Source organism: Lynx rufus, unplaced genomic scaffold (genome assembly GCF_022079265.1).
Source record: "Lynx rufus isolate CCGP_SWC_20201006 ecotype Redwood Valley unplaced genomic scaffold, mLynRuf1.p SCAF_4, whole genome shotgun sequence".
Taxonomy (NCBI): Eukaryota; Metazoa; Chordata; class Mammalia; order Carnivora; family Felidae; genus Lynx; species Lynx rufus.
This window is the reverse complement of record NW_025814856.1, coordinates 89730629-89751803: the sequence shown is the minus strand read 5'-3', so window position 1 is coordinate 89751803 and position 21175 is coordinate 89730629. Positions and strand designations below refer to the sequence as shown.

At 37.0% G+C, this 21175-nt stretch overlaps 1 protein-coding gene across 1 annotated transcript in view; it reads left to right on the top strand.

The window, feature by feature from the left end:
- Positions 1 to 21175, top strand: part of SEMA3D (semaphorin 3D) — a 125883-nt gene that overhangs the window by 71767 nt on the left and 32941 nt on the right. Inside the window, exons 8-10 of the mRNA XM_047097073.1 lie at positions 10734 to 10848; positions 12039 to 12108; positions 15010 to 15154. Coding sequence (XP_046953029.1) covers positions 10734 to 10848; positions 12039 to 12108; positions 15010 to 15154 — 330 coding nt within the window. The remainder of the gene's footprint in view (positions 1 to 10733; positions 10849 to 12038; positions 12109 to 15009; positions 15155 to 21175) is intronic.

The following is a 21175-nucleotide window of genomic DNA, read 5'->3' as shown; positions in this document are numbered from 1 at the left end:
ATTATTTCTAGTTAGTTTCATCTTCAGAATTTCCCACTACACGTATGATCTATTAGTCAAATGTTCACAATATTTGGTTCTACATGCACCTTTAAAATTTCTAAGTTCAGCACGCCCTGCTATGTTTTTAACTTTACTTAATAATTTAGGATTAACGTGTATCAAACAGTGAGCACTTCTAAGTGGAGATTTCACTGACAAGATTAAAAATGACCTGAAATCTTTTTTTTAAAATGTGTTATGTCAAAACAGTAGCAAAAACTATGATAAGTTTAATTTAAAAAACTGTTCAGCATCATCACTGTTACTGTTACGTATAATTTTCACATAAAAATGTTCCTCTGACATTTTTCAGAACATATTATTCCTCTCTGTTAGTTCATTTTTTTTTTTTACCCCCATGGGGTTATTGTGATATTGTCATTCAATTTTCAAGAAATGGTCACAAATGTATGTCTATGCTGCGGAACAAAATTGACTTCAATAGATATAAGCAAAGATCCAAGAAGGCAGAGATCATGTTAGATAGAATTAAGAGTGAACTGTGTACACTTTACTGAGTTTATAAAACTTTTTAGTGATGTGGGACCATCAAAGTATTCATTTACTTAACACATTTTACACAACATTGTGCTAAATAAACAGTAGTTTTATAGAGAATAAAAAGAAAAGAGATTGGTATTTGTATTGCTGAGCTTGCAACCGGGTAATGGTAATAGTAATGATATATGCATTAAATAAGAAAACACACAGATTAATATATAGAATTGGCAAATGTGGTAGCTGCCAAAGGGGGGGGAAAAATCACAGGGTGTGGTTAGGAAACAAGGGTGGGTTTTCGATTGGCTATGGAAGGTTCCTCTGAGAAAGTAACTTTTGATCCAGGGTATTGAAAATGATGAGGACGCTCCAGGGCAGAGATGACAGGGCTAGGGAAGAATGCGCCAGGCAGAAGGAAAACACTTGTGAAATCTCAGAGGTGGGAAAATAGCATTTAAGCAATTGAGAGAGCTCTGCTGTGATGGGAGCATAACGAGTAAATGGCAAATTAACAGACTAGTGATTCTTTTTCCTTTAGAACATACTTGAAATTTGCATAGTCTGGAGAAGTCTTATCTTCCCTGTTTGTGGTTAGGACTGACTGAGACTACAAATACTGACCCCATGATGTACATGAAAGGTCGCGACAAGCTCCCGTCCTATTGGATCCTCGATGCCTTTGTTTTTTTGTTTTTGTTTTTGTTTTTTAAGTCGATTTATTTATTTTGACTGAGAGACACAGAGAGAGAGAGGGAGAGAGAGACAATCCCAAACAGGCTCTGCACTGTTACTGCAGAGCCGATATGGGGCTCAAAGAACGCACAAACTACTAGGTTTTGACCTGAGGGAAAATCAAGAGTCCGTCACTGGATACGCTTTAATTCTTCCTTACTCCTGTCCCAGAGACTTTGATACTTGCCCATAGACAGGGACTCCTATATTCTTAGTAATAGTGATTTCCAGAAGGTAAGGCAGAGATTAGGAAAATTCATAAAGAGTGTCTTCTGATTTTTGATACAAAAAAAAAAAAAAACCCCACCAAAAATGGTGTTAAGGGCATAGGTTTTACAGTTGGACATGTTGAACTTGACCTGGCTCTGGGATATGCTGCCACAGCAGCCAGTTGAAAACATGAACCTGAGGCTCAGTAGTGTCTGGAATCATGAATTTGGAAATCACCAATGTATTGGTGGTTCTTGAAGTCATGGAAGTATGTAAAATTGCCCAAGAAAATATGTAGTAAAAGATCAAAGAGCAAGGATAGAATCCCAAGCAACAATGATATTTAAGAAAAAACAGAGGAAAATGACCACAAAGACAATTGAGAAGAAATAGCTTGATAGTTGGGGGGAGAACTGGATGGTAGTGGTGTCACAAATCAGACACAAAAGCTGTCTCGAGAAGAAAGCAGTTGTCAGTGATGTCACACACCAAAAGGAGGTCAGGTAACATTGCAGTTGAAAATCAGGTATTATGTTTGGCATCAGGATATCATCAATAACTTTTGCTCGAATGATATGGATATTCGCTACGAAAGCAGATCTAGGCTTCCATTTCCGCTCTACTTCTTCCGAGCTCAGCTTCTTAACGGAGAAAATCAGGGCCCCCATCTCTTCCGTGACTATGTTACCAAGCAAGTGAAAGACTTAGATGAAATCATATGAATTTGGATGAGGCAGATACTGAGGAAGGAACTGGAAAACAAGAGGGACTTGGATACATCTCTATTTTCGAGCCGTCAACAACATAAAAGATTGACATATGAATAAAGTAAGTTCCTTGTCATACTACAGTGGGTTAAGCGTCAAAAATCACATATACACACATGCACACATCATGCATACACAGTCTCACGTTTGGAGCCAGATCAACTAACTGTCATTGGGAGTGGAAGAGTGGTAGTGGCAGTGTGTGTGTAGTAGGGCCAGGTGGTGGTTAGAGGCAGGTTACTGAAGATTATAATGGGAAGAGATGATATTTTATTAGTTTTGATGTTTGAAATCCCCGCTATTATTTTGCCTTCTTTTTTAGCAATATTTGTACTTGGAAGGTGGATCTTATTTCCAGATATAGTCAAAAGAATTTGGAGACATGCCTGGTGATAATTTTGTGAACAGTTTTTTTGTGTGTGAGCAGCATGACCAATGCAAATTTTAGACAAGAGGTGCGAAAAGGGAGAGACGCTAAATAGTGAAGAAGCTGAATTAAAGTATCATTTCGTAGGACAGTGTGGATCAATGAGAGCCTCAGGAGAATAAGTACCTTCCTCTAAAGAATATCTTTCCAACTCAGTCTGTTGTGTATGTTATCAGTTTACATGGCAGAACACATTTAGTAATGAATTATTTTTCAGTGGGATATCCCTACCTACTGCACTTTCTCATATTTAAAATACGGTGCTTAGCCTAGATGATTTCTAAAGCCTCACCAGACTCTATAGTTCTTTGATTTTGTTGTATAGTCAATATGTTCAAGCACCAAATGGTGCACCTTACACCCCAGGCTGCTCTCATAAATGGTAAATTACACAGATCTTCACGGGAAGGTTATAAACGCTGACCGAAAGAACAGGTGAAACATCATGCAATAAACCCTCTGAATAGTCCTTTCAGAAACTATTATTTATGTCTGTATGTTTATTACCACGCACATGTGTGTGTGTGTCCCTTCAAGACCCACCCTATAAGCTACAGTGTGGAAATACCCGTCACTTCAGTGAGTCTGGCTTGCAGCTTTTCGCCTCAAGCCTGTTTCACATTATTTTTGAATTCTGTTCATTTTTTGGAAGCATTGTCCATTAGCTAGCCCACTCTGGATTCCAGCTCTAGGTTAGGCCCGTTCTCATTTTTTGTTCTGCAGTATTTCCTTTTGTCCTTGCCAGGAATTCAGTTTGGATGGTCCTTTCACATAACTTGCCTGGGGGTCTAATTAATAGCCCTTTGCTTCGATTCCACTTGCATTGTCTACCTTGATATATGGTCCTATTTGGACAATTACTGCCTTTGAAGATTTGTGTTTTGAGGCCGATGACACTTTCCGTATTTATTGATCTCCACCGAGTTGTGGGTTTTTTTTGCTTACTTTCAACGTGTCACTTACAACCTGAATGAGAGATTTAGAGCCACGAGTTACAGATGTGCTTTTGCTTCACTTCCATCTGTTTTCCTGTCAGGAATTCCTAGGCAAGGATTTATACTGTTGCCTTGTAGCTTTTTTTTTTTTTTTTAATTTAATGAGCTCTGATCTTACCTGGGGGGAGGGAGGGAACTGCTTACCATGCGTTGATTTACCTAATTTTAACCTGTTAAATCTTAGAAACTGAATTTTTTAGCATAGTGTCTTACCCAAGTCTTGCATTTCTAATAATGTTTACAAATTTTTGAAGTAGTTAGAAAAACATGTTCTCCATTTTGATTCTCCAATGGCAAATCAAAAACAGTCATCTTTAAACACTAGAATCCTTTTTAGAAAAAAAGAATGTATTGGTGCCTTGAAAGCCTCTTCAGAATGGATCTCTTAAAAATCACTGTGCTTAATACCTGCCATACAAGTTTTTTTGTTTCTTTTTTCTTCTCCTCTCCCCTTTGTCTGAGATGTTTGAGTTTCTACAGCTTTGTTTCTTTTACTACTAAGGGATTTCAAGATTATTTGTAGATGAACTAAAATATTCCTTCTTTTTTTTATGTCTATTTATTTTTGAGAGAGAGCAGGGGAGGGGCAGAGAGTGGAGGAAGACAGGATCTGAAACAGGCTCAGTGCTGACAGCAGAGAGCCCAACACAGGGCTCGAACTCATGAACCGTGAGATCGTGCCCTGAGCCAAAGTCAGATGTTCAACTGGCTGAGCCACCCAGGTGCCCCAAAGTTCCCTTATTTTCTTATTTTGCCTTTTTTTCTTCGTGGTCATAAATGTATTACTATTATATTTTTGCATCTCAACAAAACAGTTACATGAAACGTAGTTATAAGACATTGCAAAAGAAGATGAGGGCTGAAAAGGAAGGCAAAACAGCACAGTTCTCTCATTTGATTTGGTCTGCATAACTTCACCATCTTCCGTTAGTTTACTTATTGTATAATGTCCTCATTTAAACTCTTGCTCTCAGTATAATATTGTATTTCAGTATATATGACATGCTTTCCTTGAGAGGCTCCTGGACTCTTATTCCAGGTTTCACGTTTTGTTTCTATCACATCACGATCATAGTTTCCAGCTTCTAACTGGGCCATTCTGTGTTTGGAATATCCTTATCATTATTATTTACTTACACAGCCCCATACAGACCATCTGTGTTAAGTTTACAAATAAAACTCGTCCCTAGAAATAGCTGTGTGAAGACTGAGGCAGCACAGGGCAAAGTACATTGGACAATTGCTCTGCAATGTCAGTTGCTGTGGTCCTATCTCCAGGACTTCCGGGGGTGATGGGTCTTTAGGCGATTCGGAGGCATATCTCAACACAAGGCTGTTTGAGACCTGCAAGGGACAGCTGTTATCATAAATGACATATCAGATAAAGAATATGAATGATGTATTGAAATACAACAGGCATTACACTGAAAACATGAAAGTATTAACTTGCCCTTATCTTCTTGAATGTGTAAAAAGGGTCAATTGCAAGCCTGTGTGTTGACCTCAGTGTGGCAGTTTCAGTTATGGAAAAACATGTTTATGGATTCACAATATTGTGGTATTTAGATTACACTTCAAAAGAAAGGAGGTAGTATTAACTGAAGCTTAAATCTCTGAGATTAAATGTCATTAATGGCTAGAACTGGGGAGAAGTGTGCACAAAAGATGCATGGATGATAGCTTTGCAAGTGTTTCAGGAATTCCCATCCTCCTGCTGGCACAAAGGTGCAGAAGAGCATTAAGCAAAAGAACTAATTTTAAGCAAAGAAGAATTTATGAACTCCGACTCCAGCATCAAACCCTTGATTTTTTCTTTTTCTTCTTTAAGTGATTAAGAGTTGTTATTCTTCAGTGTTTGTTGATTTGAAAAGGCTAGTGACTTTCAACTTGAATTCATTAACATGGTTACAAATTTCTGAATGCTAATCCATATTTTAATAGAATACAACATGTTCCCAAATATCTTGGAGATTTCATTGATTACTAAAATCTTTAGGATTCAAGAGCATAGGAACCGAAAACCGATTCTTACTTGGTCCAAGAGCTTCTGTTTCCCAAGATATAGGTGGGAATGACCGTATTTATAAAGTGTGAAGAGATCCTCAAAGAGGATGATGTATACAGATAAAATCGTGTTTAGCAGATGAACCCAGCATAGTGACCCAAAGGTCAAAAGACACACTCAATAAAAGTTCATGTGTGACAGTTTGTAGCTACTCCACATGTCTATGCAAGATTTATAAGGACTGGAGTCTGCTGGGACAGTAGAAGCAGAATGGAGTCACCATTAACCTGCCTTCTGAGTGATCTACCCATTAGCAGCCTATGATTAGAAGATCATAGTATTTCATAATATGCAGCCATCACCTGACTCAGAGATAGTTTATTTTATAGCCACTGAAAGATTGTAAATTGTGTTTTGTTTCATCTTCTGTCTTTTCTGTTTTCATTAATCCCTTTACACTTAAGAAAATATCGCAAACATATAAGAAGCCACAGAGAATAAGAAAATAGGCACCCTCTGCATTCACCACCATGTGGTCTGGCTTGTTTACATTTAATTTCTTTGTTACTTTCATCTGCATCTTTGTGTAGAGAATGTCAAGGCTTTTGGCAATCTGACTACAAAGAAGCTGTGATAGAGTGGAGACACAGAAGTGACTGGTGACTAAAAGCTGCTGATTCTGACATCTCAATAATAAATCTATTGTGTTAGTGAGATGGCTGCGTTCTTTAGAACTTCACAGAAATAAGCAAGGAGGTGACAATTTAGTACAAAAGTGGTTACCTCCCTTTCAGCCCTCTTCTGTGCTTAAGGTTCTCAGGGGGGGATTTGGTGGATTTGCAAACAAATCCAGGCACTGAGAGCTGGTCAACAGTCAGTCAATTGACACTTCCCTACAGGAGAAATACAACCCCTCGTGAATTAAACTTTGCCATCCCAGGTCATGCTTCTGGATGTCTGTAAGAGTTACTATTCAGTCATTAAATGCTTATGATCCATTCCTGAGAACTATTATCCCAGAAATTATACTTGTTTCCCTGCTGACAGCAGGTGGCTTTCATCTTTGACCTGGATTTTTTTTGTTTGTTTGTTTTTTATCTTTTTATTCCTTGAGGGACCATGGAAAGGCTGCTAGACGGATAGGCAAGCACATTTAAAGATTCTTTTGTTCAAAGGATTGCAATTTCCATTTGTCAGGTTAAAAAAATATATATGCAGGCCACAGTGTAAGTTCCTTTCCTGTCCAACAAATTTGAGCCTAGTAGAATAATTAGAATTTTTTCATAGTTTGTCTTAAACATGGGTGATAATTGCAAGGAGAGAGAGGGGGACACTTTGCAAATAGGCATTTATTGCTATTTTTATCTAATAAAATGCTTAAAAGGGAATGTGATTGCTGATTTTTATGATGAAGTAGTGATGTATACACCTGTTAAAGGAATGTTGTGGAGCAAATATTTGATATATCTGTTTATTCATTTAACAAAATAATTTGAGCAACTATGCTATGCCAGGGGAAAGCAGTAAACCAGAGTCCTTAGCATTAAATTCATGATAGCTAATATTTTGAATCAGCACTGTTTTTAGTATTTATAGCTGACTCAAAATTGCAAATATAGGCAATGAAAAATTTTACAAATTATAAATATGTAAAAAGAATACATTAAAATGGAAAGATTTTCACTTAGAGCTTAGTACAAGGAGGAGTCTGCTACAATAAGACTATATGAAGACAGAACATATGTGAATGTAAAAATATATAAATCAAGGTTGATGAGAAAGATGGGATATCTTACTTTTTATTTTTAATTTTTAAAAATGTATTCTAATATTTATTTTTGAGAGAGAGAGTGTGTGTGTTTGTACTGATAGGGGAGGGGCACAGAGAGGGGAAGATAGGGAGTCGGAAGCAGCCTCCGCGCTGTGGGTGCAAAGCCTATTGTGAGATCTGGGGCCGGAACTCAGGAACTGTGAGATCATGACCTGAGTCAAAGTCGGACGCTCGCCGAACTGAGCCACCCAGGCACCCCTATTTTTAAATTTTTTATAAAATCTTTTTTTCCCCAAATAATTCCAGGTAGCATTTCTCACTGAGATCCTATGAAACATTAACACAAAATTCATCCTTACTAAAAGGAAGCACCAGGGGTTTTTCCTATTCATATTAACATCTGGATTTATATTTATGAAATGATCTGAGGATGTTAGCGGTAAAAATAAAGGCCGTGTCTAGATAAATCTGCCTTCACATCTGTAGCCATCGTTAATCATCCAATAGCCAGCTGAAATATTGGTTATGTTTGTTCTTGCACAATGATACTTCAACAATAGAAGCACCATATACAAAACATAAATTCAAAAGCAATTATAGACATGTTTGTATCTAGATGGTTATTATATAAAATGTATTAGGTATTAATTTTCTTTCACTTCCTTGTAGTAACTCTCGATACTAAATAACATATTACTAAATGACATAAATACTTTGGCCTGGTATTAAAGCTTTCCTTGAATGTACTCCAATATCCTTTTATAACATTCTCTTCCACTATTTGAATTTATCCCAGTATTTGCCTAAACCAAATTTGTCCTGGTTCTCCCTATGTGTGCCTTTTTTTTTTTTTAATGTTTACTTATTCTTGAGAGACAGAGAGAGAAAGAGACAGAGTGTAACCGGGGGGAGGGGGGGGGGAGGGTCAGAAGGAGAGGGAGACACAGAATCCGAAGCAGGCGCCAGGCTCTGAGCTGTCAGCACAGAGCCCAGAGCCCGACGCGGGGCTTGAACTCAGGAGCCATGAATTCATGACCTGAGCCGAAGTTGGACGCTCAACTGACTGAGCCACCCAGTCGCTCTGATCCATGCATGTTCTGAAGTCTCCCACCTGTTGTCCTTTCCCCCTCTTTTCTAGCACCAAGAATATTTCCTGAACCAATCTCTGATCCCACTTATCATTTTAAGAACAATATTGAATTTAACTCTTCAGTGAGGCCTGTACTCATTTTTTTTTTTTTTTTTTTTTTTTACTACAGAGACCTTTCAGAGGAGACTTAAATTCTATGGCATTTATCTATACTTTCTAAGGGCACTTTCTAAGGGCATCAATTTTATCTAGTATTTTTTGTTTCTCACTAATAATTGAACATGCTCTTATTAAACACCTGATAAGCAGGATATTAGTGACATATGTGCAGTGATGTAGGATGAAAGGAATAGGGAGTGCGTTTTCTGGAAAGAATGAAAAATTATGAGAAAATCAACTTAATGTTCTTTTGCTTTGTATTATCACCATGTGTCAGCAATTCTAAACAGTATCAGTGTCAAAATACAACTGCCAGGAAGGTCTTTTGTTGGTCCAGTTTCCAAACAATCACCGTAGTTATCACTGAGTTTATATAATGTATCTGTCAGCACACACGTGAACTCAGTTACACATGCGTTCCAAGACTAAGTGCACATTGATTTGGATCATTTAAAATTTAAAACAGCAAGACATAGTGCAAACTGCGAGGTGCAATTTTTGTTCAAGTGCAAATTTTAGTTCGTATATGAAATATTTTCTTGAATTTCAGTGTCTTTAAATTTCAATTTTTTTTACATCGTTGTAAGCCTAAAGAACAAATCAAGGAAGTAAAAATTATTACTCATTTATACAGAGCTATTTCTGAAAAGTATTCAGTTGTGTAGCAGAGAGGGTTATAAAGTGGGATTCATTCACTCTGGGTGTCCCGGTGTGCCTCTGGTGTTAGGTGCTGAGGCTATAAGGATAGTTACGGTCTGTGGTCTCAGGGACCTCATTGCCTTCTTAGCTCTCCCACAGTTCTGTAGATTTCTGAGATTTGGTCTGTTACTAAGGTTATATCACATGGAATTTGGATTTCCCCATCACCCAAGTTAGCACTCAAAGGGATCTCTGTCTTCCTTCCCCTTTCCTTTCTTCTTCCCCCTTTCTTCAAGAATAGCAACTATTTCTGTGACTTTGAATTCTCCTGTTTGGAGTAGTCATTAAGATACTTTTTTTATAAATTGCATTTAATTTTCAGAGATAACGGAGCAGAGGGAATACAGTTCCTAAATATTCAGAGTTAGTATTTGACAGTGAACTTTGTATTAAATTTGTAAGACATAGATTGCATGCAGGATAAGAATGTTTATATAATTTACATTTAAATGTAAGTGCATTAATGGAAATCATGGCTGTGAAAGTAATTTTTGAAAGTTGAGTTTAAGTACTTAATATATTTATTTCATGAAACACTCTCATCTTACTTATTGTAAACTTAGCAGATGTAGTCAAATAACAATTGTATTAATTTTGTATTCATATTTAGGGACATATTAAATTAAAAATAAGAAATAGATGTTTTAATGGTGAATTGTTGAATTGCATTGCCCTATTTATTTTATTGAATTGATTTAAATGCTTATGTTTAGTAAGTGTCTAAAGAACATTTTTAATGAAATACTTCAGATTAAAAAAAAAGTATGGAAATACATCAGTTAGCATTTAAAACAAGATTGGTTTTATATGTATGTTTGCGTTGCCTTACTGTTTAATTAGTAGGGCACCAAAAGACTTTTGAAAGTCTACACCAAAGCATATTTCTAAAGATCATAATGATCTTACTCATATGTGTAATATACAAGTCAGTTCTAGTTTTTATTGAACACAAGTTGTCTGGCCCTTTACTAAGCATTGTACACAAATTTTTCCATTTAATCATCAGAATAACCAATTTCAAGGCATTAATCGTATTTGTTCAGTGGAGACTTGGAGAATTACATAGCCTTTTGTAAGCCATGAGGCAACCTTTGACAGAGGTGAGATTTGATTCCAGGTCTCACTTATTTACTAGATTGCCTTGCCAGCCTCTACCCATCCAGGAGAGCTGAATTATATTCATTTAACCATGAGAAGAACATGTAATACTAAGAGACAAAACTGCCTTTTCCCTTGTTTCAAAGTTCAAGGCCCTAAATATGTAGGCTCCTTGTCTTTGTGAACAAAGACATTAACTAAATCTGTATCTCTATTATTTTCCTTTTCTTTTTTTTCCAGAATGATGTTGGCGGACAGCGCAGCCTGATAAACAAATGGACAACTTTTCTTAAAGCCAGATTGATTTGCTCAATTCCTGGAAATGATGGGGCCGATACTCATTTTGATGAGCTACGTAAGTCACATCCTCCTTTTTTTCTTGAAAATGTCTTACTGCCTAATAAATTCAGCATTTATTTTACTTCAGCCCAGGACAGCTGGCAGGAGTGTTATTACTAAATTCATACACACAAAGAACATGGAGGTGTTCTAGGTCTCAGAGCATATTATAATGAAGCAATTCCTCTTTTCGTAAGCGTTCTCAAAGTTATGAAGGAAACAAAGCCTCAGCAAGAGACACAAAGCTACTAGCAATGGTTCTATAGAATCCATCCATTCTCCATGTGGCGTTTTACTTTGGAAGGAGCAGCAGTCTATAGGTAGCAAGAACTTGGGTTCTTTATTCTGCGGGTGCCCTCTGCTGGAGAGCACAGGAGATGGGGAGAACTCGCTCCCTCTCACTTGTTAAGAAAAAGAATACTGAGAAAAGTGTTAGACGGATTATTCTCTTTCATTTCCCTTCTTTACTCGCCTCAAAGCTAATTCTAGAAGGGATGTTTTCAGTTATATATAAAGTTAGCATCATCAAATCTTATCTTTTAAACTTGTTTTTGCCATGCAGTGTAAAAATGATTTTATCATTGAATGATTTTATCATACAACATATAAAGGTGTTGTTTGAATATTCATGGCTGATCTTTCATGGTGTATATAAGTATGCTCACATCCTAAAAAATCTTCTGAAGGATATTATTTACATATATTTTGGTATCAATACTGTGCAAGTGATTAGAAAATGATGAGCAAGTTGTTACATAAGTAATGTTGCACAAGTAATTAACTTGTGTAGCCATTTTTGTATTGTTAGCAAATAGATAATTACTAGTAAGCTGACACAGTTACAGGACAAGATTTTTTTTTTTACATTGGAGGGTAAAAATAACCTAGGTTTTTAATTTTTATTCTGTATGAAATCACATACTTCTGATTGGAAATAGTCATGGAGATTATCAAGCAAATCATCCCATCTATGGGTGATTGAAGTAAACATCTAAGAGGTTAGATATCCAGTTCAGTGTCACATAGCTAGTGAGAAAACCAGTCTTTAACCTTTAATTTCTTGTCATAATGTAATGACTTTCACTGTTATTTTACAGTATTTTATATACTGCAGAGTCTCAGGAATACTGTATGCTGAAAGAAAAAGCAAACATGTAATACTGAAATATAAAACTATAATGAATCGTTATTTCTTCCCATTAATAGAGGATATTTACTTACTCCCCACAAGAGATGAAAGAAATCCTGTAGTATATGGAGTCTTCACCACAACCAGGTAAGTTCAAAAATGTTTGTAATTCTATAGAATTGTTATGTATATGTAAGAAAAGACAGTTGTATGGTTTTTTTGTCCCTTTTGTGTGAGAAAAAATACCCCGTTTTTCATTTTATTTTTTCACTTAGTGTTTCTTAGAAATCTCTTAATATCAATACATAAAATGTCTCTTGGTTCTTTTTCTTCCAGCAGAGTATTCCTATATCAACCACCACAATTTATTTAGCCTGTTTCTTATACATAGACGTTTCCATTATTTCTAGTGCTTTGGTGGTACGCATAATGCTTCACTGACTAAGCTTGTATACATGTTGTTCTCTGTATGAGCAAGTATATCTGTGAGCTAAATTCCCAGACGAAAGTTACTGGGTGCAAAGGAGTGTGCATATACTAACCATAGTAAATAGGTCAAGCTGCATGACATAGAAGTAGTATTAAAGAAATACATGTCTTAGTCATTGGTTTGGCTGAAATCACGAGACGGGACTTCTGAAATGTCCTCCCATACTATCTTACGTGCGCTTCCCTATCACCCTACAAAGCTGGGAGTTTGGCTGTTATCACCATATCATTATTGCACTACTAGCTTAAACAAAGGAAGTTCGTATGACTTGCCCAAAGAAGACGAGCCAGTTAGTAGTAAAGATGGCACTAGAACTGAAGGTGTTTTCTTAATTTCCACCCCTGTGTTTTTGTCTTCTTTCTATATAATACTGTCCTGCACCTGTCTCTGAGACTCTGTGACTTCCTTCCTTAAAAGTTGCCCTAGCACCTATGAATCTTTCTCAAAAAATATAGGGACCTTACATAATTTCATTTGAATTTAATTTTGTTTAATTCAGTAACTTACCTTTGACCCTGGTACGCCTTTTACAATATTCCTGTTACGTATTGCTGACTGCAATACATTCTTTGAACTATTTTTTTACTTTTTCCGCAGCTCTGCTATGAATATTTCTATAGATATTAGTATATCTATAGATATTAGTATTGGAAGTATTGGTGGTGTTGGTAATAGAGAAATGGGCCTACTGCCTCCTTTTGAAAAAATTATTAAAATAGTTTGTAGGCACATTATCATTTCTTTTCTGTGAAAATTGCCTTCACTTAGTTTGCCTTATACCAATAGTGTTCATCATATGTCAGAACACAAAATGCTCTTTGGCTAATTATACGATATAGAATGTGAATATTTCAAATGAAAATAAAGAAGATACCCTAACAAGCTGCCATTCGGACTCCCATTTTTCTGCTCATTTATATCTGAAGTAAAAAGATGCAGGAAGAGCAAGTAAGTGTCTGGAGTCACTCAAGTTAAGTATCTCAGCCCTGGTTCTCTTGGCATCTTTCCATTCACAGAACTGTCTTTGAAGTCACTGTGTTTTCCACACACAAGGCATCGATATGTGCCAGGGAAATACAGCTCCGAGATAGTTATCTTTTTTCTCCTACCAAGTTTCTGCCCACCCAGAGTGCGAAGTTACAAGTCCACTCTTTGTTCTTGGTGTACTTTATTATTCTATTTTGAATGGCGCCCTGAGGACTGAGGTAACGTTGGGATGCATGGCACATCTTTTATCCAATCAGAAGATGTAGTGAATCTGCAACAATAGCAATACCACGAAGCATGATGCACCATCATTCCTTTAGGATATCCTAGGCGGATGATGTGATTTTATGGGGGCGTCACCTTCTTTCCTAGCAGCTAGTTTTCTTCCAGCTGCCTGTTTGCCATCAGCTCCGGATGTTTCCCATTAATGTCATTCCAAGAATATTAATGGTCGAGCTAGAGAATCTTTGGCTCATTTGCATCGTGCTGAGATGATATGTCTCTTAGGTCCTAAAGGGTGATCTCGTTTTTATGAATAAGAATCACCGAAAGTTTTAGATGCAGAGAAAATGTCTTTTATTTTCCAGAAATAAAACAAAAATGAAACATCTGATGACAGTGTTAACAATTTTCACCATTAATTTGCAAAAAATTGTGGAATCCTCATGGAGCTTTTCTGCTTCTTAATTATGTGTGATCCAGTCCTGCGTAATTAAGATAAATTTTAAGGGTCAGATAAGGTACATACATAAATTCAGGAAAAAATACAGAGATTAGGGAAGAAGCAAAAGAGAGTTTCAACATTTTTTAAATTAATAAAAATTGTATGAGGAAATTCTTAATAGTCAATATTTACAGCCATTTGCTCACTGTAAGAACACTTAAATAGAAGGGCACCTGGGTGACTCAGTTGGTTGGGCGTATCACTTTGTCATGATCTCACATGTTCATGGGTTCAAGAGCTGTGTTGGGGTTCGGATTCTGTGTCTCCCTCTCTCTCTGCCTCTCCCTGCTCACGCTCTGTCTCTCTCAAAATAAAATAAGCATTGAAAAAAAAAAAAGAAAACACAAATGAGATATTTATTCTTTATGTATCTAAAATGCTCCTCTTTAAAAAAGTAGGTGATGTAACTTTTTATTTTGGAAGTTCTTTGGGAGGCATTAGGCCATAAAAACTTCAAATGAAATTCAAAAGCATGTCTATAAATATGATACTCTTTTCTGCATATTTCCTTCTATCCTCCAGTTTTCCTAGGGAACTCCTCTGTATCTGTCAAGTGTCAGTGTAGGCGCCATCTACTCTGAAAACTCACCAGACAGCCTTGTGTTGGAGTTCCATTGCATGCTTGCTTAGCTCACTACAATCATCTGTAAGGTAACTGCTGTCACACTTCTTTCAGGCTTGCTTGCTTATAAGCTCCTTAAGGGCATATACACACATTTTGTCTGTAGCACCTATCAAATGGAATGTGCCGCATTACTTTGTCCACACACCTGGTTATAATATGTGCTCAATAAATGTGCATTGAGTGATGTACAATGAATGATTGGACCATTCTGCTTTTTTTCAGCTCCATCTTCAAAGGCTCTGCTGTTTGTGTGTACAGCATGGCTGACATCAGAGCAGTTTTTAATGGTCCATATGCTCATAAGGAAAGCGCAGACCATCGTTGGGTGCAGTACGATGGAAGAATTCCTTATCCCCGACCTGGCACTGTATGTATCCAACTTAAAAATCAAATTATTTTTATAAGCCCATATCCTCTTTCCAATTCTATTATAATAAACTATGCTCATTCACCACAGCAACATGTGCTGTGCTTTTGAAAATACCTATTATTTATTTACAGTCATACATTAGCATTTCCATCCTTCATTGGAACTTAACTTTTTTTTTTTCCCTTTTGAGTAAGAGCTTTAGATACTACAGGAAACAATGATTATATCATAAGGATCAGGCTATGCTGAAAATATAGTGCCTATCCTCAATAAGTCTACAGAATCATCAAAATGATTCAATATGTAGAATGACAAATATTCCAAGTTAAATGAAAATGCCAAATAAATATTTATTTCCCACTTACAGCTCTGTATATAGGTAGAGTCTTTGGGTCCTTGTTTCTACTTTAAAAGACAACATCAATTCCAATAGTTCATGTATTTCTTTATTATGTTGCATCTATTAAAAAAAAAAGACTTTGCAGTGTGAAATCTGTGTTTGCATTATAAATGGCAGGTTTTTGTTTTGTTTTGTTTTGTTGATGTGATTAATACAGTTTAAGTTATTTAAATATTTTAAGGTTGGTTAATTGATAAAATATAAAGAAATACATGCTCTTTTTTCCACTTAAGATTCCATATGAATATTTCTACCAGGAGCTCTAAAGTATTCCTCAAAATCTCTGAGAAAAAGTATTGACTTAATCCAACCAATTCTACTGAATTTTGTCTTTTCATATGTTTGTCCTTAAACAGGAAACAGTTGGTAACCAGGCTTTTTCAGGCTTTCTCTTTTCATCTTCCTGTTACATAACCTAATTAAATTTAGGAAACACACTTTAGAACTGTGACTATTTTCCCTTTCGTAATTCCTCAATAGAAATATGTTTCAAATATGTTTTCTGGACTGATTATAAGGTTATCACACTTCGATGGAAAAATTATTTTGCAAATAATGTGATTTCCAGGATTCAGATTTTTAATTTTCTTTGAACATCAAAATTATACGTGTCTTATTAATTTCACAGTAACGTAAGGTGTAAGTTGCAGTGTGCGGATAATATTCTGAAGGTTTTACAAATCTTTAAAAAATTTTTTTTTTCAACGTTTATTTATTTTTTGGGACAGAGAGAGACAGAGCATGAACGGGGGAGGGGCAGAGAGAGAGGGAGACACAGAATCGGAAACAGGCTCCAGGCTCTGAGCCATCAGCCCAGAGCCCGACGCGGGGCTCGAACTCACGGACCGCGAGATCGTGACCTGGCTGAAGTCGGACGCTTAACTGACTGCGCCACCCACGCGCCCCTAGGTTTTACAAATCTTAACTTCATAAGGATTCTAAGAAGCAAGTGCTGTTGTTATTAATGCCATTTTACAGCCACTCATTTTATGCTACTCAGCATCAGGCACAGAGAGGTGCAGTAACTTGCCCAAGGTCACAAAAGCGACTGAGTAGTGCACCTGAGTTTTAAATTCAGACACTCTGGCAGCAGAGTCCAGGCTCTTAGAATTTGTACTATGATACTATATTAAAAATTTTTTTTGTCTCAAATTATATTTATTTTCTTCTTCTGTAGAATATCTTTTACTGCATATATATAGTATATATGTATATACTGAACATATAATAATATGTTTATGATAGACTACATTTATTAAGTATATATGTAGTGGATATATATGTAATGAATCTATGTAGAATTTCAACTGCTGTTATATATATTTGGGGCCTTTTGTGAGGAGGACAGTTAAAATTCAGAGGGGATTTCTAGCTGGGGAAATTCCACCATCCTAGGATGATGGGGTTAAGTATCATGGACTATCACATTCTCAGCCGTTTCTACATGAGTTTGTTTGTTTATTGAGAGAGAGAGAGAGAGAGAGCAGACATGCACTCGAGGGAGGGGCAGAGGGAGAAGGAGAGAGAGAATCTTAAGCAGGTTCCATGGCCAACTCAGAGCCTGATGTGGAGCTCAGTCTCATAAAACGTGAGGTCATTATCTGAACTGAGATCAAGAGTTGGACTCTTAACCAGCTGAGCCATGCGGGTGTCCCTCTTTTTAACAATAGAAAAGGAAAAATAGTAGCAGGCATAAGAAAGTGCCATTTAACTGAGTTATTCCTTTATGCTTACTCAATGTCAGTGTTCCTCAGGAAATTCCTATGCTTTTTAAAATGTGTGAACATATTCACATCTGTAGCAAAGCTTTGAGAATTACATCTTGTAACTACAGACAGTCCCCAACTTAAGTAGTTTTGACTTCTGATTTTTTTGACTTTATGATGGTGAGAAAAGGATCCACATTCAGTAGAAACTATACTTAGAATTTTGAATTTTGATCTTTTCCTGGGCTTGCCAGATGCAGTACGAGGGGCTCGTGAAGCTGAGCCTGGCAAAAAGTCGCAGCTTCTGGTAGGCCACATCATCGCAAGGGTAGACAAAAATACACTTGAAATCATTCTGTTTTTCACTTTAGTACAGTTTTGAATAAAGTACATGAGATACTCAATGCTTCTTTATAAAATAGGCTTTGTGTTATGTTAGAGGAGTTTGCCCAACCGTAGACGAATTCAAGTGTTCTTAGCACATTGAAGTTCAGCTAGCCTAAGCTATGATGTTGAGTAGGTTAGGTATAATAAATGCACTTTTGCCTTATGATATTTTCAACTTACAATGGGTTTATGGGGGCATAATCCCATTGTAAGTCAAGGAAGATCTATAAACTCACTCACAGCCCGAAATTGGGCCAGTATTGGTAAAGGGGATGGAAAGAGGCTCCAGAAAGACTCCAGCAGAACAACATTCTCATTGATCAGGAAGTTTATCTCCTTGTTATAGAATTTAGAGATGCAAAAACGACTATCGTTGGGGTGCCTGGGTGGCTTAGTTGGTTAAGCTTCCAACTTCAGTTCAGGTCATGATCTCACAGGCAGTGAGTTCGAGCCCACATGGGGCTCTGTGCTGACAGCTCGGAGCCTGTAGCCTGCTGCAGATTCTGTGTCTCCCTCTCTCTCTCCCCTTCCCCCACTTGTGCTCTGTCTCTCTCTCAAAAATAAATAAACATTAAACAAAAAAAAAAGCGACTCTCATAATTATTGGGAGAAGCTGTTTATTTTGCATTACACTTTTGGTTACAAGTGGGTTTCTTTCTCCTTGGTCTGAAGTGGGTAAGACTGGGATCAAACTTAGCTCTACTTGACTCCAAATCAAATGCTGTTAACCTCCACAGCACTCTACCTTCAATGAGATCAAAGCAAATAACCAAACTGAACCCCACACTGTTTCCCCTGGGACTGATCTGCTCCTTGCACAAATAATAATGTCGTTTTGCAACCTTACTGCGCTTGTCATTTCTTTTCTTGTAATTCTGGGGACACATCTTTGACTTTAATAAAAGCACTGCTGAATAATTTGCTGGCTACGAAACGTCAGAATCTTTCCTAAAAGCCACTTTACGTTTAAACCTTTTAAAATAGATTATTTGAAAAACCTCCATTGCGTTTACGTTTCCTCATGTTGTTAACCAGATTGCTTCTAAAGTTGTGCTCCCAGCAGGGCCTTCTGCTGACATTGTCAGTGAGAGAAATAAACACGAAGACTCTCAGGGTGCCACAGCGACTTTAATTTTCTAGTGACAAAAAGTCAAACCTAAACTCCTGGCCTTACTACGATATCATTACTCTCTACAATGTCAATAAGCCTGGAAACTCGTAAATGACAAGGACACAGTCACAGAATCCCTTCACTTCAAGGGATTCTCCTGCCCTCTGGTGTCCAAACTGAATCTCTGAACAAACTGTATTTTGTTCAGATGGACTTTTTCAACCGTTATTGAACTTTAGGCCTTGAGAATAAGAAGTTGCAAATGAAATAAAATATGGCAGAATCCACAATATAGCAGGTAGTAGGGGTCAAAAATGGAAACCAAACTGAGGTCAGGCCAACGGTAGCAGGCTGCTCGAAACCTCAGAATCGGAGGAAGATTTTTAAAGGCAGATTTCATTTTTGATATTTGACTTATTATTAAAAGATTTACTTGGTAGTTTTATTCTGTGTTGATAAGGAACTTTATAATGTATGCCTAAGTGTCAAATGTTGATAAATGTTTACTTGAAAGGGAGTTTCAGTATTTAAACCATTCTCTTATCAAAAAGGTGAGAAGGTGCTTTAAAAATTGCTTCTTGTGGTAAGAACACTTAAGGTGAGATCTATGCTTTTAACATATTTCTAAGTTTATGAATACAATAGTGCCTGTAGATAATGTTGTGCAAAAGATTTCTAGAACTTCTTCACGTTGAATAACTGAAATTGTATACCGTTAATTAGTGACTTCTTACATTCCACTCCCCTTAGCCCCTGGTAACCACAGTTTTATCTTTGGCTTTCATGAGTTTGAATATGTATATAAATGGAAGTATGTAGTTGTTTTAAAATTTTTTTCAAAGTTTATTCATTTTTGAGAGACAGAGACAGAGCACAAGTGGGGCAGGGACAGAGAGAGAGGGAGACACAGAATCTGAAGAGGCTCCAGGCTCTGAGCTGTCAGCACAGAGCCCAGTGCGGGGCTCAAACTCACGGACTGAGAGATCATGATCTGAGCTGAAGATGGATGCCTAACCGACTGAGCCACTCAGGGTCCCCATGTAGTTTTGACCTTCTGTGACTAACTTACTTCACTTAGCGTAATGTCTTCTTTGTTCATCTACATGGGCACCTGTTGAAGGATTTCCTTTTTTTTTTTTTTTTTTTTTTAAGACTGACTAGTATTCCATTGTGGGTATATATCACTTTTTTCTTTTTCTTTTTTTTTTTTTTACCCATTCATCAGGTGATGGACATCTAGACTGTTTCCACCTACAATATAAATAATAGGACTAGCATATGATCCAACAATCTCACTTCTGGGTATTTATCCAAAAGAATTGCAATCAGGATCTTGAAAAGAGATTAGCACTCCCATGTTCATTGCAGCCCTATCACCATAGCCAAAATGTGGAAAGGACTTGTTTTTGAAGTTCAAATATTTAAGAAATGTCTGTTTCACTATTCTCAAATCATTTTGGTGCAGTTTTTGACTATTTCTAAACCTCTAATGATGAAAAAAATTCATTTTTAGATTCCATTTTCCCCGAAATACTGCTTTTGCTGTTAAATGTTTTAGCTTTACTTTCAAATGTTGAAACCTACACATGAATTTCCCAACTAAGTTTCCATTTTATGGTGAGGAGCAAAAGAAAGTAGTTATAGGCCCTCTTCTAATTCCATTACTACAGGTGCACTGAAGTCACATGCAATATCACATCTACTAAACTAACCTCCTTGTACCCATTTATTGCCCCTCATATCCTGTAAAAACTTGACTAAAATTCTTAAATCTCAAAGAATCCCTGAATAAACATCTCTCCTTACCAATTCTATTTTAGGAATTTAGATCTTCAGAACAATTTAAAATATCTTTTTCTTTTTATCCATATATCAATCAGCCATTTAATTTAACGGACCTGCTACAAAACATTAACATTGTTTTAATGTTCAGTGATTTTTCAGCTACCACCACCAAATGTAAAATAATTAAATCTCTCTTTCTATAACATTTCAAATCTTTGCCTAACAAGAAGCCCCACCGTGTACAACTCATACAGCTTTTTCTCTAGAGTAAATCAAAGGTAAGGGCTTTCTTTTCCATGGGGCCAATATTCTCTTTATGCCAAGCTACTTATTATGTTCAATGAGCTTTTCCTTTTTCTCATATAGAATTCCTCTAAAGGAAAGGAAACCTTGGGGCGCCTGGGTGGCTCAGTTGGTTGAGCGTCTGACTTCTGCTCAGGTCATGATCTAGTGGTTCATGGGTTTGAGCCCTGCGTCGGGCTCTGTGCTGACATCTCAGAGCCTGGAGCCTGCTTCAAATTCTGTGTCCCTCCCTCCCCGCCATCTGCCTGTCCCCTGCTCATGCTCTGTCTCTCTGTCTCTCAAAAATAAATAAACATTAGGGGTGCCTGGGTGGCTCAGTCGGTTGA